The 18,774-nt window shown below is 33.0% G+C and overlaps 2 protein-coding genes and 1 pseudogene across 2 annotated transcripts; 2 read left to right on the top strand and 1 right to left on the bottom strand.

The window, feature by feature from the left end:
• The first annotated feature begins 658 nt into the window (after window positions 1–658).
• On the top strand, window positions 659–17,430 carry LOC120150334 (counting factor 45-1-like). The gene is made up of 3 exons (XM_039163027.1): window positions 659–662; window positions 15,041–15,049; window positions 17,033–17,430. The coding sequence occupies exon 3, from the start codon at window positions 17,041–17,043 to the stop codon at window positions 17,413–17,415; it is 375 nt and encodes a 124-aa protein (XP_039018958.1). The 5' UTR covers window positions 659–662; window positions 15,041–15,049; window positions 17,033–17,040; the 3' UTR covers window positions 17,416–17,430.
• LOC120150333 lies at window positions 11,595–12,774 on the top strand (annotated as a pseudogene).
• Window positions 14,180–15,574, bottom strand: LOC120150532 (cytochrome c oxidase subunit 6b-2-like). Its single transcript, XM_039163209.1, has 4 exons — window positions 15,563–15,574; window positions 15,048–15,175; window positions 14,885–14,966; window positions 14,180–14,350 (listed from the first exon to the last, which is right to left on the bottom strand). The coding sequence occupies exons 1-4, from the start codon at window positions 15,572–15,574 to the stop codon at window positions 14,180–14,182; spliced, it is 393 nt and encodes a 130-aa protein (XP_039019140.1).
• Window positions 17,431–18,774: the final 1,344 nt, after the last annotated feature.

The raw sequence follows: 18,774 nt of genomic DNA, 5'->3' as shown, positions 1-18,774 counted from the left end.
AAATATTTTGGGTATATAACAACGCAACAGCAGCAACTCATAATCTAAATCCCTAAATCGCAACTCATTCCATCTTCATCTATCACTCTCTCCGGCGAAATTCGTTTCTATATCCAACGGCATTCTTTTTTTTACATAATTTTATTTCTATATAATTTTTCAATGATTTATCTCCCAAATTATCAACTATCAACTTAATAAAGGTATGCTTTTCTCTAAGTTAGTGATGATATCTAGTTTATAGCTCGTTTGTTTAGTAAATTAATTTACAATTTGTAGAATGAAATCATCTAATGTTGATCATGTTTGGATAGATTTGTGTTTTGGAGGGTCATGGGAGAATGTTCATGGTGTTTTACAATATATGCCTTTACCCATGAATCTTCAACTAAAATTGTCATTAAAAAAGTTAACTTATGAAACTCTAATGTTATGTGTTGCAAAGAAATTGAATTTAGAGCCTCTAAGTGGATTTAGGTTATCTTATTAGAGAAAAGGTAAAGTTTATTTGTTAACCGACAATGAAGATGTTGAACGATTCATTGCTTACATTAGTGTTTCGCAAGAAGATGATATTACATTGTATGTTGTTGAACCTAGAAGTAGTGAAGTTGGGTCAGTAGCGGGTAGTAATCAACTAAGTTCTTCAACCCCAGTTTATGGTGCTCACATTGTACAACGTTGTTATCAACCTCAAAATTTAAGGGTTCCACCACAATTTCATCATCAAGAAAATTTTGTTTCACCACATTTCCAATACCAAACACAATATCAAACACAATCTCAAAACCCACAACATTTTCCTAATTCAAATCCCAATCAACTTTTAGTACCAAATTCTGGTTTTCGTATTGACCAGTTAGACGATTATGAGCCAACAGAAAAAATTATGAGTACTAGTCAGTATTCAAAATTTGATCTTGGTTAATACCCGGACTTTGATCCTGGTCAATACTCAGATTTTGATGATGTGATGGAAGAAGAAACAGACCCTGCATGTAATGATTTTGATATTGGTCAATACCCGAATTTTGATGATGAAACAGCCATTGCCGAGGAAGATGTTGTTGATGATAATGAGGAGGAAGTTACGACTATGAATGAACATGTTGAACATCCATTTTGTAATTCATATAACCATGAAGAAGAAGAAGTCCCCGAAGAAAAGAAAAAGAAGAAAATGCCACGGGAGTATAACTGGAATATGCCAGAATTACTTCAGATACCGGAAAAAGAGTTGGTAAAGATAACAGTTGATTGTTACACAAAAGTTATTCATATCAAGAAAGATGATTGTTTTGATACAAAGGAAGACTTGAAGATAACTTTGTATACAAAATGTGTGGAAGATGGATATCAAATAAAAGTTAATGAATCAAGCAAATATCGTTTCAAAACAAAGTGTATGATTGACAAAAATTGTACGTGGCGTATGATTGCAAAGAGGATAAAAGATTGTGAAATGTTCAAGTTAGGACTTTTATTGATAAACATACATGTTCAAGAACCCAAGTTTTTCCTCACCATAGACAGGCAAACAAAAAGGTGTTGGGTGGTTTTCTGGCTGAGTTAATGTTTTTGAATGGAAGGGTATATCGGGGACATGAAATTATGACTGACATGAATGCTCGGTTCAAGATTAGTATCTCATATTCTCAAGCTTGGAGAGCCAAATGTTATGCCTTGGAATTGTTGAGGGGGTCTCTAGAAGCATCGTTTGCCCAACTGCCGGCTTATTGTGACAATTTAAAGCTGAAAAATCCTGGGTCGGTAACTCATATCAAAACAGATAGAGATAGACGCTTTGAGTTGATGTTTATCTCCATTGGTGCTGCGGTTCGTAAATAATTATAATTTTGTTGACTCATTTTTGTTAGTTGCATGCATTTCACATTTAAATGATTATATTTCTTGTGTATATGATTTTGTAGATTCGTTCGTTTATTACTTGCATGCACCCAGTTATTATAGTTGACGGAGCACATTTGAAAGGTCGATACCTTGGAGTAAACTTATTAGTAGTAGCCATGGATGCTAACAATGGGATACTGCCAATAGCTTACGGGGTTGGCAAATCTGAAACCTCTGATTCATAAGACATGGTTTATGGGGCATCTTAGGGATTGCATAGGTCCTATTAGCAATATGACAATCATATCCGATAGGGCAAACTCAATTGACAACGCTATTAGAAGGTGTTTCCCAGATGTTTTTCATGGACTTTGTGGTGTTCATTTGTACAGAAATCTAAAATCAAGGTCTGCTGGTATAAAAAATCACAAATGGACATACTGGAAGGCTGTAAAAGCTTATCGGGAAGTGGATTTTAATAAGTATATAAATTATTTAAGACGTGTTTTGCCTCAATGTGCTCAAACACTAGAAGATGTCGGGTTTGAAAGATGGTCAAGAGTACATCAACTTGGAGTAATATATGGTTTCATTACGTCTAATAGTGCAGAATCAATCAACGCTCTAAGTCGTCATTCCCGAAAATTACCTATTACTATGTTAATGGAGTTTTTTCGAGCCTCTATTCAACAGTGGTACTACTAGAAAAGAAACCATGCATGTATTATTTCTTTAAATTCGTAACTTATCATATATTTTACTAAGTATTATTTATTTAAATTTACAGGAACATTGGAACGTCGTGTTACACCATGGACTAAAAAAAGATAATGAAACGTGTTGTGAAGTCAACGTCATTGAGAGTTGAACCATGTTCAAACACTTTGTTTGAAGTATTGGATAATAACTTAAATGGGCTTGTCGATCTAAATACAAAGACGTGTAATTGTAAGAAATGGCAAACATCTGGTTATCCGTGTGGCCATGTTATAAAGTTGCTCTTCATCTAAACCAAGATGATTCAAGCGCATACGCTATGGATTGCTACACTACAGAAGTATATCGACAGACTTATGCCGAGATTGTCTACCCATGTCCACATCCTTCTGAGTGGGACATACCAAATAACTTACAAATAGTTTTGCCACCAGTCATGGATAGTAGGCTACCTGGCCGACCAAAAAATCACGATCATATACCGTCTAAGGGTGAAGAGAAGATGATATCGACATGTAGTCGGTGCAAGGAAAGTGGTACAAGGTTGACCTGGATCACCAGTGCCATCAATTATCTTTTCCTCTACCAAAAAATGGATCCTAATCAAATCCAAATCTCATATGGTGCCAAGCAAAAGAAATCAAAATCGCAATCAAAATCAAAATCTCAATCACAACCGGCTTCACCTTTTGGGACTTATTAACTTAGGTAATTTTAAATGCAAATGTTGTATTATGTGTATTTTATGTGTGAATGCATACATTTTCAGTTAGACATTTATTAGTAACTTGAGTTTGAACATTGCTATGATTTGTTCAGTTGTTATCATGTTGGACTTTCTCTTGTGTTTGATTGCTTGGATAGTTGTCTCTTGCTTTTCAAGCGTCCTTAGCTTGTATTTATAGCTTGAAATGTGTTTGATGTTGTATATAACTTGATATTGTATGTTGCGATCAACGCAAAGTCAAATTCGCAACGCGAAATCCAAACCGAAAATCGCAACGCGAATTTACTTTCGTTGCGAATTTGTACCTTCAACAGGTCTTTTTGCCTTCAACATAATGCAGATTGAATTTAAAACAACAAATCAACTTTTACAAATCAATTAAACAAGCAAAAAAATAATTCTTATTTACACATCAAATTAAACAAATCAACTTTAAAATCAATTAACAAGCAAAAAATAATTCTTATTTCCTCATCAATTAAAAAATCAACTTTCAATGCAAAATTCAATTAAACAAGCAAAAAAATGTACCCCAGACTGTTGTTTATGCACAAATACATCAATTTCACGCAGCTCACGTCAGGAATAACCTGCAGAAACCAAACATTTGATCAAACAACACTTTCTACACATCTAAAACCAACAAACACAAATTATTGAATTCTAGGTACTTAACCAAACATTTTCAAACCAACAAAGAGTATATATGTTAACAACACTTGCTCAAACTTATCAATTGTTTATGCAAACTTAGCACGCAGATGCAGGTAGGCAACGTCTCGCATATATCGTTCGAGCCATAAAATGCCGAACCATAAGCCTACTGTAGTTCTATCTCTATCTGTGGGAGGTAGAGGGTGTTTACTTCATGTCGTCAAAGCTCCAAGCACATGCAATAAGAGGACCAAAATCCCTCTGGCTCCCTCCATTTGTTATGGCGCGGTATCTCTGATCATTGTAACTTTGAACTTTTTTGGCTTCTTGTTTCCAGAATTAGTCCAATAATCAATCGCGTTCAAGTATTTCGCCAAATGAGCGCTCCATCCCTTACAAAATATCTCTCAAATCAGACAATGGTATTAATTCAACATGCTGTCATATACCATTGTCTTCAGGGATGGGAGCTGAAGCTCGACAAGAAGCCAATGATGAATTTCAAAACAGGGATAAACACCTGTAATCATAAATAATTACGCACATCAAAAAAATTTATGCAACCTTTAAAAATTCAAAAATAAATACTAACCTTATCGACCCCCACCACGCAGGATAAAGTTTAGTTTTTCCATTACCCAACGTATATGAAGCATCTCTCGGATCCTTCAAGTGAGCTACGTGAAAAGACGTCGACAATAGTCCATCGAGTATTTCTTATTTTCCTCAATTTCCTTATTATTAGAAGACGTGACACCCACGCATCAATATACTGTTTTAAAAAAAATACATATATTAGTGAATTTATTAATAATTTAAAAAATTAATCAAATGCAATAAGAAGAATATAAGACTTACCACCCCTTCGAGATAGCCATTATCTTCAACCCCTAATAAATACCCCACCAAGACCGATCAAGAAACAAGTGCAAACATTGTCGAGTTGACATAGGTCAGAATAACACCCCTTGCTCCGCTCATATAGAAAATCAACTGGTCTTAGCCAAAGGGTATTATCCGTAATTGTGTCCGGTAGTGTTTCCCTCTCATGCTGAGGAATGGTACTGGCCGGTAAAATATACTAAAGCCAACTCGCATCCATCATATAGGGCACGGGAGGGGTTTATCAATATGTCGACATATGACGCCATGTGAATCGGGCTCTTGAACGATGACAGAGGCCTCTTGAACAGTGGGAGGGGCCTCTTTGATGATGAGAGGGCCTCTTGAATGATAGGAGGCGTCTTGAATGATGATAAGTGCATCAGTCTTCTTCTTAGAGTCTTGGCACTAGTGGTGAACGAGACGTAATAGCACGTGCACGACGTCTGATACGTGAACCCTGTCGTGCAAGAAAAACCTGACGTAAAGCATCTACCTTATCGGGCCGTTAAAATAAATTAATACATAATCAATAAATAAATAATGCCGAAAAAAGGTTATTTGCATTTTTAGTATAGTATTAAACAAATTTACCTCATGTGTAGAGTATGAACCTCATTCTGTAACGATAAAAACTCGCGTAGAGCGGCAACCTCATCACGTAAAGTAGATACCTCACCACGTAACACCATTGTCATCGCGTAAAAATCCTCCTCACCACGTAAAGCCGAACCTCACATGCACCATTATCTTCACGTAAAGTATCGATCTCATGACACAAAGCACCGACCTCATCACTAACTCCAGTAACTCATCGTGGAGGTGGAGAACAGGGAGATAAATGTTGTGCCTCTTTGTGGTCGCCTATCATGATGTGATGGTGGAGAAGAGGCTCGATGATGTGGAATAGGTGATGGTGGAGTGGAGAAGAGGCTTGATCAGATGATGGCTCCGGGTGTCGAGCTGTAGAATCGGCCCGATCAGGTGATGGCTCTCGAAGCGAGGGTGCTCATCATCCTCCCATCAAAAACCACTTACTAGCTTGCCACCAATCAGTGGCAAGCTCAGCCTCGTGGGTGTCAGCCTATGTAATGGATAATTGGCCTTCTAACAATATAAAAGCTCAAACAAAGTTAAACTTGTATTAGTAATAACTTGTTTATATGGTATTATTTGTGTGTTAACTTATATCATTCATGTCGTATATGGGAGTAACTCTTCCCAATCCAACATGTGAATCCTCTTCCAGGTAATAGCCTAGGAATATCATTTGATCTTTTATCGCATATGTCTGCATGTTGGGGAAAGCCTCAATATCCAAATCTACAACAATATAATATACAAACATTAGTAATTGTTAATATTAATTATAATTTTAGAAACATTTATAGAATTCTTACCTTAAAGGCCCAAGTAAAGCCTGTCAAAGTGTATTTAGAACCATCGCCCGCAAACTTTTTGGTCCTCAAAGGCAGACGACACTTCTTCCAGGTAGCTTTCCATGATATGAACCCCACGGAAACAGGTTCCAGCATTTAGGTCCTCTACCAATAATATTAGGTCCTTAGAGATAGGTTGTCTACCTCTTTGCCTAAAAAGTCGGCATGCAAAAGTAATAAATGGCATACTCGGACAACATCAAGGTCATCCATCCAAGTAAAACCATCTTTAACAATAATCTCTTCAGTCATCGACGTGTAAACTCGGCTTCGACTTTGCCAGCTCAGAAAAAACCCGAGATAACCATGATGGGCGGGAGATATGACTAGTGTACCGGGTTACTTCATCGTGTCCGAAGCGTAGACCAGTGATTAAGCAAAACTCTCCCCCCAAAACAAGTATATGTCGGTGCCGGAGGAAATGAAACATATCTCTTCATCACATGTTGTATCCTCTCGGTAGATCGTTAGTCATGGTCTGAAGAAACAAATGTGTCAACATAGCATCTCCACCCGTATGTTTATTTTCAGCCATGGCCGAAGCAAGTATCCTCAAACAATTTTCTTTGTAGAGGTGTAAGCGTCGACGCAATTTTAGTGGCTATGCTTAATTTATTCCTTAAGGTCAATGCAGCCGAAAAAAAATTCTACAAAAACATAAACATACCAGTTAGATATACCAAAAACTAAAATTATACACTATAAACAGACATGATTTAAACAGTGAAAACAAAGCCAAATATGTTTCAACTAGCACGGTATTCACATGCTGTCATTATTCCATCATAGTTCACAAATGCATCAAATAATTCCAGAGTAACTTATATAAACATTTAAAAGAACAATAGGTTAGTGCAGGTTCAAGGAAACATAAAGAGTAGTAGTTTATTCTTGAAACTTAAATTACAACACTGTGAGTTAGTATTTGTCTTTGTTTGTCTTTTTGTTGAAGAAATACAATTCATTCAAGTTTCAATTTGCAGAAGAGTTTTTGAAACTTAAATTCGCAACACGAAAATGAAATCGTAACACCAAAATCGCAACGCGAAAATGAAATCGCAACGCGAAACTAAATCGCGTTGCGATTTTCATTTTCCTGTTACGAATTTAAGTTTCAAATATTCTTCTGCAAATTGAAACTTGAATGAATTGCATTTCTTCAACAAAAAGATAAAATAAAGACAAATACTAACTTCACAGGGTTAAGACTAAACAGTTTAGCAGTATTGGCAGCAACAAAGAATTTACTAAGCAATCTCAGTGAAATGATTCATCTTTATATATTTGAAATTACCAGTAAATTTATCATCAATAAAAAAATCTAATAATATACAAAAATTTCAAATAAAAATAAGATTAAAAAACTAACCCTCGGGTTGATTTTCTATTTCTGACCGTGAATGGTTGTGAGAGTTGCTCTGAGAGATGGAGATAGACGGATTTCGCCGGAGATGGGGACGGATTTCGTCGATAATACTGTTTACATTTGTGTTGCGAAATTAATATTGTGTTTCGCGTTGCGAATTTGACTTTCGCTTTGCGAATTTGACTACCGCGTTGCGAATTTGAAATTCAGTGTTGCGAATTTGACTATCGCGTTGCGAATTTGACTTTTGTGTTGCGAATTTGAAATTCAGTGTTGCGAATTTGACTATCGCGTTGCGAATTTGACTTTTGTGTTGTGGATTTGACTTTTGTGTTGCGAATTTGACTTTTGTGTTGCGGATTTGACTATCGCGTTGCGAATTTGACTTCTGTGTTGCGATTTACAAATTCGCGTTGCGATTTACAGATTCGCGTTGCGATATTGGAAACTGGGTTGCGAAATTAGAGTTTGCGTTGCGAATTTGTTGGTTTTTTTGGCAAATTCAAAAAAAGTTGGTTAACATCGTATATTATAATGCATTTTCGGTCACTGAGGTTCTTTTCTCTTGAAAAAATGGTGGTTGGGTCTTCATGCAAGATGAGATTTTTGTGCAAAATGTTTTTAGATTTTTGTGTGAAACTGAAATATAATAAAACATAAACCTGGAATTAAATAAGACAAAAAGTTAAGGGTAAAACTGAAATAAACTAAAATATGAATACTTAAATTATATAAAAGGACTAAATTAATATATGAAAAAAGCGAGAGGAGTACAACAACAATAAACCCAAAAAAGTAAAACGTGTGGATGGATTCGGGCAAAGGCGTGGGTCACTGACAGGGCTTGACCCGACTCAACAAAGCCAACTTTTTTAAACCTTCAATTTTCTCTTTTAGTCCTAAATACAAAAGAATCTCTCTTTTTCTTCTCTCAAACGCTCATAAACCAGGGTAATTCGTCGCGTTTACCATGTACATCGATGGCGATCGTCATCCAGTAACGGCAGAGAACCGCAAACTCTACACCAATCGAACCTTTTTTTCTTATCTAAACCTATATATACCTTTTATCTTCTCCAAAAACAACATATATTAGATGAAAAGCCGTTCGGTCTCCGACGATAGTTAGGTGTTCGACGACCGCCAAGACCCAAAAGATACAGCCTGGCGACGCAAATAAGACATCTTAATGGCATGATTCACGCTGACAATAAGATTGAAGGCCCCATTAAGTTTAGAGTTTTTTTTATTGAGGGCTTGATTAATAAACCAAGTTTGTTATGGGTATCAGGCTTTGTATTAGTCAGGATGGATCTTGGTCATTTTTTTATATAGTATATAAATCTAGGGTAATAATATTCAAAGATTATATTAATTATTTGAAAATAAACTTCCTAATCTATATATGTGATGTTCTAACTCAGAACTTTAAAGTATAACAATAAATCCTTTAATCACTGAAATTATTTAGTTTGTTAAGCCTAAAAATAATTATATATTCAGTGTATTAATAGACTGGGCCTTTGAAGACTTTAAAAGTGTTTGGGTTGCTCTAAAACTGTTATAAATTTTAACCCAATATTCAAAAGTTGGGCTGCACTTAGCTTACCCTTTATAAATTAACCAAATGTTCAGTCGGTTCAGCTACCGGTACGGTTTTTATAATATTAGGCTTAATTATAATTTCAGAAATAAATAAATAAATCAAATTTGAATTTTTTATATTTTTATAAATTTTTTATTTTTTTTTATTTCTTTAAAACTTTCAACATGTACTACATGTGGTAAATTTTTATTGGACCACATAAAATAATAACAGAATGGTGGAATAAGGATAAGAACTAATAAAAATAAGGGTAAAATAAGTATTTATTCACTCAACTATTATTGTTTTTTTATTTTCATCATCATCTATTTTTTTAAATTATATTTAACGTTACGTTTTATTTTTACTTTAATCACTCATCATTAAAAAATAAACAAATATATTCATGTTGTAATTTTTATTTTTCAATGATAATATGTTACTATCTTATAATGACATGTCAACATCGTTAAATTTTTAATGACAGATAATCAAAATATAACAAAAACATAATATTAAGTGTGATTTAAAAAAAATAGTAACCAAATTAAATCATTAAAAGTAGATGGATTACTAAATAAAGAATGTGATTGAGAAGTGTATTTTAGAGAACACGTGTTAAAAGAGGAGGAATCATCAAACACAAGAGGCGGCGTAGTGACGCGTGAATTTGGCTGGGTAATACTATTTTAATTCATTATTGGTACCTGAATTTTTTATCAATCCAAATAATAAAATATAATAATTATTTAAAAATAATCTTAATTTTTTTGATATTAATATTTACATTTTTAAACATTCTTTAACGACTGTTAAGATTCTAACGTTATGATTTAGCTTTAACGGGAACAGCAACGCAATATTAAAATTTCCATTTCCAAACTTTTAAACCCATGCTCTTTTGAGATGTGCGATCCTCCTTGAGATCTGTATCATTTCACGGTGACAAATCTGACCACTCATTCCTATTAAACAAATATTTTTTCCATTCATCAAATATCATTAATTTTTTACTTTATTTTAGAGTATTTTAATTCAAAATATTTTAATATTTGACTAAAATATTTTATGTTAAAATAAAATCTTTTATTAATTAATAATTCATACATTTTATTAATATGATGTTTTCACATTACTTAACTATTAATGTGACATGTATTATATCACTCATAAAAATAACATAATATGTGTTACATCACTCATTCAGAAATGTGACATGTACTATATTACTCATAAAGAAAATTATATATATATATATATATATATTAAAAAAATAAATTTTGATAAATAAAACTATATTTAAATTATATTTAGATTGATATGAACTTAATGAATCAAGTCAATGGCTCACCCGGTCCATAAACAAGTTTCATTTAAAAGAATTCGTTGATAAAACAATAAACTTCGAAAACAAAAATCTAAATGTAACATTAACATTACTTGAGAAATTAGAGGTATGACCTATCATATATTCCTAAATTGTGTTTATATTATAATTTTACATTACATTACGTAAAACTTAAAATAACCAAAAATACAAAGTAATATAAAATTTAAAACCTTGCATATATAAATTGCTTTAAAGGGAAAAGAACACAAATCATCCTCTAACTAAAGGATATTGTTTTATCGAGTACTTCGACTATTAAAATTTATAAAATGATCATTCAATTATAAGATATTACTTTGTTGGGTCTCTCGACTATTAAAAATTATAAAATAGTCAATCGTGTATTCATATGTTTTAAATTCATTATTTTCTATTAAAAATCAGAGACTGTTTGAGTTAGTTGTTAACATGCTCATTAGGATATAATAAAAATATGATTCCAAAATTGTTTGAATTGTATATTTTGGACCGAGTCTCTGTTTTCATTACATTATCGAGCCAGTTCTTGAAACATTATGTCGTCGAACCAATGCTTGAAAGTAACAACGGTACCAATAAACATCATTAAAAATATGATTTTATCATATATCACGATCAAAAAACCATCAAATTTTTAATAAAAAATAACGAATTATAAACATATAAATAATTAAATGATCATTTTATAAATTTTAACAGTAAAAAATTTAATAAAATAACACTTTATAATTAAAGTAACACTTGTGTACTTTACCCTACTTTAAAAGCATATTACTTTTTCGAAGTTATTTTCTCAATATATAAAAAAGAAATATCAGTTTTTTCCTTTCAAGTAAAAGTTAACTATTAAAAATCCAAAAATTCGTATCTAGCTTTAAATATCACTATCAATTGGACGCGCCGGTTGAAAAACGTGTAGAGCGCGTTATAGTAATCTCCAAGAAACCACATATTCATTAGTGGAGAGCAGTTCCTTTGCAGCTTCTGCAAATTCATTGCAATATTATAAATTCCCATCGGTTTCCGTCATTTTCTCATCGTCCAAACAGAAAAAGGAAAAAGAAAAACCAAATAAAAAAGCCGACCCATAGCTTGAAACGATGGCATTCCGCCTTAGCAACAACCTTGTTGGAATCCTCAACTTCCTAACGTTCCTCCTCTCCATCCCCATCCTCAGTGCCGGCATCTGGCTCAGTCGAGAAGGCGTGACGGAATGCGAACGGTTTTTAGAAAAACCCGTTATCGTAATCGGAGTCTTCCTCATGTTGGTCTCACTCGCGGGACTAATCGGCGCGTGCTGTCGCGTCACTTGGCTTCTCTGGCTTTACCTAGTCGTCATGTTCCTCCTCATTGTGCTCGGCATCGTCTTCACGATCTTTGCTTTTGCGGTGACGAATAAAGGGGCCGGAGAAACTTTGTCCGGAAAGGTTACAAGGAATACCGACTTGGTGATTACTCAAACTGGTTACAGAAGAGAGTTACCAATGGAAGAACTGGAATAAGATCAAGAGCTGTTTGGCTGATAGTAAAGTTTGTACTGATTTCCACGATAAGTATCTGAATGTTTCTGTCACGGAGTTTTACCAGGAGCACTTGTCCTCCGTTCAGGTATGCTTTCCTCCCCTAGATCTGTGATTTTGTTTTAAATTTCTCTGCATATATTGAGATTTACGGACTGGGATTGGCTGTTATTGTGGATTCAATCCTTATTTTTAATGAAATTTGCAGTCGGGTTGCTGTAAGCCATCAAACGACTGTCAATTCAACTATGTCGGACCGACTAACTGGACAAGAGGGAGTGCCGTATCGGCAAACCCTGACTGCAATTTGTGGGATAATAATTGGACACTCTCTGCTCAACTGCGAGTCGTGCAGGCTGGTTCATAGATAATCTCAGGAGTTCGTGGAAGAAGGTGGCGGCCGTCAACATCGTCTTTCTCGTCTTCCTCATCGTCTACTCTGTTGGGTGCTGTGCTTTCAGGAACAATAGGAGAGAGAATTATTATCAGCAGCAGCAGCAGCCGTGGAAGCCATGATGCGGTGTTTGTTCTTGGTTGCCGATTTTGGATTTTATTTTTATTGTTATTTTCTGCATTGTGCTTTATTGTATAGCTTTGGATTCACTGTTCTTCACATTCTGGATATTGTATGCTTAATCGATTCTATTATTAGTTGTTATGGTTATCTTAATGTCTACATCACTTGTTAATTGTTGACAAGCAATGGTGTTTCCGGGCAAGCGAAGCTGGGTGGGTGTAGGGATGATCATTTTATCCGGATTTGATAGATTCCGACCTCCTCTGAAAAGGTCGATTTTTTATTTTAAAATTTCTTGTTTAAATCTGGTAGGGTTGAGTTTTTCTTACAAGGTTTAGTCGGATCGATCTCAAATTTATAGTGAAAATTTTGGTTTAACATATTATTATTATATTGTATATATTTAAAAATAATTATATAGATATTTTTTCAATTAGATATTTATTTTATTTAATAAAAATGATAAATATAGATTAGATGTTATAGTGATTTTAACTTAAAAAATCAAATCAGGTCAGACCCTTCTGAAATTCAGATGGAAACGATTATGGTTGAGAGATCTAAATTTGTATGGGTCAAAAATCTGACCCAACTTAAACTATGTCCATTTCCTAGGTTGGTGGGTTGGTCACCTGAATAAGAACTCAAACTTCAGAGTTATAATACTGAAAAGGAAAAGAAATTCTGTTTCCATTTCTAAAATGAGAGCAAGACATTCATTCATAACTAATATGTCACTGATATTATTCTATAATTAATTAATAAAATTTAAAAAATAAATTAGAATTAATATTTTCATTTTCTTAATGGATATATGTATGCAGTCATTTTCTTCACTTTAGAAAATAAAAGAACTAAAGGGAAAATATACGGGAGAGAAGGAAAAAAAAAATCAACCATAAAACGAAACTTCTTTAGGTTGTTCAGCCTACCTGTACAACATTTTGTACAAGTTATCTTTTTAAGGTTTAATTTGTCGTGATTATTTGTGGATTAAGATTTAGTGTAAATCTTTTAGTTTTACAATATTTTAGGATTGTTAGATAAATAAAATAGATAGATATATATATTATTTTTTGTTTTTTTCTAGTAAATACCCTTTTATTTCTTATTTTTAATTTTAACTATTTATTTCATTCATTCAACGGTCTTAAATATATATAAAACTTTTAGTTTTACACAAAATACAATTACAACATGCCCATTGACAGAGCCCATATAAGATGAGAGTGTCAAACGACACCTCAAAATTTCTAAAAGAAAAAAAAATCTCTAATTAAATTATATATATAATAAAAAAATGACACTACTTTTAAATTTGTTTTGACATACCTAAAGAAGAAATTGATCTTATATTTTTAATTAAATTTATACAATTTAATATAGATATTATAATTTAAATTTTTTCACTCTACCCCTAATCCTGCCCCATTAATTATATATTTTTATTTAAAAAATTCAAGCATTGCTACACCACCAAACTGTAAATGAAAGACCACTTCCAAAATATTACAGCAAAAGAAAGAAAAAGGCAGGTTCTTACATAAAAACATCAGGTTTTATCGCAAATCTCCACTTGTAGATTATTAATTTGAAGATTTAAAGAATAACCATTGAAACTATAGCTAAAGACGATGATGAAATATAAGTTGTCCAGTTGTGTAATCACACTCAAGAGGACCTGAAACGTACCATTCTCTCTCTGCTCATTCCACTTCTCAATCTACACTAATTTCAAGTAACTCTTCATTCATGATCATCCATCTAAATTCTCCAACTTTATGAAACTGTTCGTGAACTAATAAGATGTTCAAGTATAAACATTTTTCATATTTTAGCCCCAATGTTCGATGAAGTAATCACTTTAACTCTTATTACTTTTTGGATCATTTTAGCCTATAATGTTTCATATTGGGGACAAAAAAACTCCTCCGTTAATGAAAATTATTAGTTAACAAACCGTCAACGCTCCAAAATAGAGATATTTTTGTCATAAAATAAAATGTTGAGATTAAAATGTTCTAAAGAATAAAAACTAAAGTGACCATCTAATCAATTGTCTTAAAATGACTAAATGTCGAGAACAAAATACTAAAAAAAAGAATAGAAGCTAAAATAACTATTTAGTTTAACGTTAGTACATTTTTTAACATTATGCCATTTGATAAAAACCATCATCAATATCAATCAGAATATAACATTCCACAAGAAGACAAACTCTCATTTACTTATGATTAAGAAAACTAGGCATACTCACCCATTCACCAGGACAAAGAGACCGGTAGTATTTGGCAAATCTCTCGCATTGGTTAGACCCTTTACCCTTAGCAGCCAAGCACCTGTCATTGTTTTTAAAGTGAAAGATACAATTGATAGTTTTCTTGTAAGCAGAACCTGCAAAATTTACAAGCAGTGTGTACCTGTTAAACTCGATGAATCGACTGAAACAATGCCTTGTTTGATTTGTTGTAGGGAAACGGAAATCGGCTGGGGCTGTTTTCAGTTCAATCTGGGACAACAAGGAAAAGATTGTGAGTGTATGTGAGAACTAATAGATGATAATTCCATGCGAAACTGGAATGAACCGCTTATAGCCGACAAAAAAACTTGTTCTCAACAACTACGTATAAGAATTATACACGGGAAATAGGATACCAAGACACATACAATAAAGGCAAAATTGCGAGTTAAAAATCCCAGAAAATGGTATCTGAAAACTATCATTGCATAATCGAAGTGACATCTGATTCATTAAACTGTATGTGTACAATGATGAGAGCTTAGTTGGGAGCTTGAGAAGTTAGAAAATAATGAATAAGTTGGAGATTTATGAAGGAAATTGTTAATATTTTCTAAAAAGAAGAAACTTTAAAATTGTTTCTGTTTTCAAGTTTGGTGCAAAAGAATGGAAGAGAAAGGGGATACAGAAGGTTACCTGGTCTGCCATGACTGATCCTATCAACCAGCAAAGAAACAAAAGCAGGTTTTGAATATTAAAAACTAAAATCATCCCATTTATCTCCTTTTACCAATAACAACACCCCACATTCTATGCAAAAGAATAGGTCCAATTCTGATTTTATTTACCCCCTCAAATTTAGGAAATTAAATCTTCGGTAAACTACACGTTTAATGCACCCAACTATTACTTTCGTTCCGTTTTGATAAATCAACTATTTTATATTTTCAATCATATCTAATTTATGTTTGATTTCATTTTGATCACTCGTTAAAAATTTAATAGACTGTTGACGTGACATTTTTTTATTTTTAATGATGACATGACATTATCTTATGGTGACATGTAAGTAGCACAATTAATTTTTTTACTGTGGATGATCAAAATAAAACATGAACGTAACATTAGATATGATTTTGAAACAAAAAGTAATTAGGTGACCAAAATGAAACAAAAGTGATACCCAGGATACTAAATGTATAGTTTACCCTAAAATATTGATTGTTTATCTTTGTAATACTTTTAATAGGCTTAAAGTGATTTATGGATTGTTGTTATTTATAAAAATTTATTTTTTATAAAAATATATAATTTTAATTTATTGATTGATTAGGACAAATTATTATATAGATTTATAATTATGTTTTAATAAGTTTAAAGTGATTTGTTGTTTTTATTAAAAGGATTTTTATTCTGATAATTGAATTTAAATCATTTTTATTGATCATAAATATTTAGTTAAATTTAATAAATCATTAATTTTATAAATTAATCACTTCTATTAATGTTGTTAATAATTTTTTTATGAAAAAAACTACCTGAATATATTTTATCATCTTATTAACATAATACTTGGTTGGGATTTTAACAAAACAGTTTCTTTTTTAATTTTATTTATTTTTTGAAAAAATTTATTTATTGATTCTAATAAATTCAAAAATTAAATCCAATTAGTTTAAATCAAAATTTTATAATTGAGGATACTTGATGAGTTAGATTATTGAATTAATTTTTTATTTATCAGTTCGAGATAAATATAAGATAATATCTATTCAAATAATTAACCATTGACATTAAACGTTTATATGTTTATATAAGTAATGTTCGAATCTGAAATTTCAAAAAATAATAATAATTCATTGTTTGGTTCGTTGTAGAAGAAAATGCGTGTTTTTATGCTCCTCGTGAATATAAGCAATAAACACAGACCGGAGTAGTGATGGACGCTGGGTCCACCATGGGTAATGGGTCGTCAACGTTTAGACAGATGTGGTAAACCCACTTTAAGAAGTTGATATTCCACATCATGATTCCACTTGTATTTCTTTACACAAACAAATCCTTCCTTTAACACCCTTCTAGTATTTCTAATGCTCAACTGCTATAAATGGCTGAACTTGGTCTCTCTCAAGTCCCATAATCAACCCTAGTGAGAGTTCAGATTAGTATTGAAGATGTCTTCTTTCAGGTTTACAGCTCTTATGATTGCTCTACTCGTTAGCATGTCAGTTATTGTATCTGAAAGCCGGGTGGCGAGAAAAGACCTTGGACTTGATCTTGGAGGCATAGGAATTGGGATTGGAGCAGGCATAGGCGTTGGCTTGGGTGGTGGATCAGGATCAGGAGCCGGGGCTGGTTCGGGTTCAGGTTCTGGGGGTTCAAGTTCAAGCTCTTCATCAAGCTCATCCTCTTCTTCATCCAGTTCATCTGGTGGTGCAGATTCTCGAGCTGTTTCATCTGCTGGTTCCTATGCTGGCTCTCGATCTGGCTCTGGTGCAGGTTCATCTGCTGGCTCCCGGGCTGGGTCAGGACGAGGCCGTGGCAACTAATCAAGCATTCCTAGCTGAAAAATAGTGTGCATGAATAAATGTGTCGATGAGTAATTGTGTGTTGATGTAAGCTAGTGGCAATTATAATGGAGTCCAAATAGATGTTCAAGTTTTTATTACGTTACTTGGATTTAAATAGTGGTATGTTATAATAATAGCATTTGTTATATTGTTGTAACGATATCATCATATATTATTATTATATGACCGTGATACTCACAATCATTGTAATTATATTTGTTATGTTTACAATCGTGATAAATGTAACTCAATCGAGAATACGACTAAAACCACAATTTAAATATATGTTAAGTTGTTTTTGTATGCAATATATATTTATTATTTAATACTAAGCAGAATTCTAAAAAAAGTTTAAAAAAATTATTGAGTGACTTTAGTTATTGAAATGAGTGTTGTTCTCCCTTGAGGTCATAGCTTCGGGCAACTGCGTTTGCAGGTTGTGTGTATGTTGTCAACGATTAAGAAAAATTATGAAAAAAATGCTAACTTGTAATCTCCACACACTATATAAAAATAGTTAAATTTAAAATTATTTTATGTATAGATTGTTTAATATTCCACGTGTATTCTTTTGTTAACTAAATATTATTAATTTAAAATATTATTTTTCTTACTAACGGAATAAATTTGTTATGATAAAATAGCAATGTTTGATGCTGAAATAACTTTTATGATCACTAATTTGTATCATCGAACGGATCCCTACCGGCGTTCATCTTTGAAGGATCCTTGCTGCCTTCGTTTTAAATCTGATAAAGGGAAACCAACATGCATATGATGTTGTCGAATTAGAATTAAAACATTGGAATTCATAATTTTGAAATTGAGAGCTCTTGTCCAAATTAATAAAAGGTGAATTACGTGATCTCTTTCGAGAACTATTGACTTTAATGCCGTATATCCCTCCCTTCGAAGACAGCTAAAAAGATATGCATAGATCCCTCGCTGCTCGATTGATGCTACCCTTCGCAGACCTTTATTTTGAGCTAAAAAGATATGTATAGATCCCTCACTGATCGATTGACGCTATGAATACTCATGATGCCCCTAATTGAGATGCTTCCACCAGTACATCGAGATAAAGAAATTGTATTAATTTTGTAGCTCTCCACCTAAATCAATAAAAAATGAACCATCCTAATTTCTTCTTTGCTATAGAGAGGGTTCTCTCTACAAGTAAATGGGATATGTCTCTAGACGAGATGCTCGTATTGAGACATCCACTAGTGAGATGGTAGGTAACTCTCTATCCAAATCAATAAAGGGTAATCTGTCAATGCCCTTAATATTATGTTGTCTTTGTTTGTACAAACGAAGATGCCCTTAGGACACCCTTAT

Source organism: Hibiscus syriacus, unplaced genomic scaffold (assembly GCF_006381635.1).
Source record: "Hibiscus syriacus cultivar Baekdansim isolate YM2019G1 unplaced genomic scaffold, ASM638163v2 tig00111022_pilon, whole genome shotgun sequence".
Classification (NCBI taxonomy): Eukaryota; Viridiplantae; Streptophyta; class Magnoliopsida; order Malvales; family Malvaceae; genus Hibiscus; species Hibiscus syriacus.
Note: the sequence above shows the minus strand (reverse complement) of the source record. Positions and strands in the feature narration are given on the sequence as shown.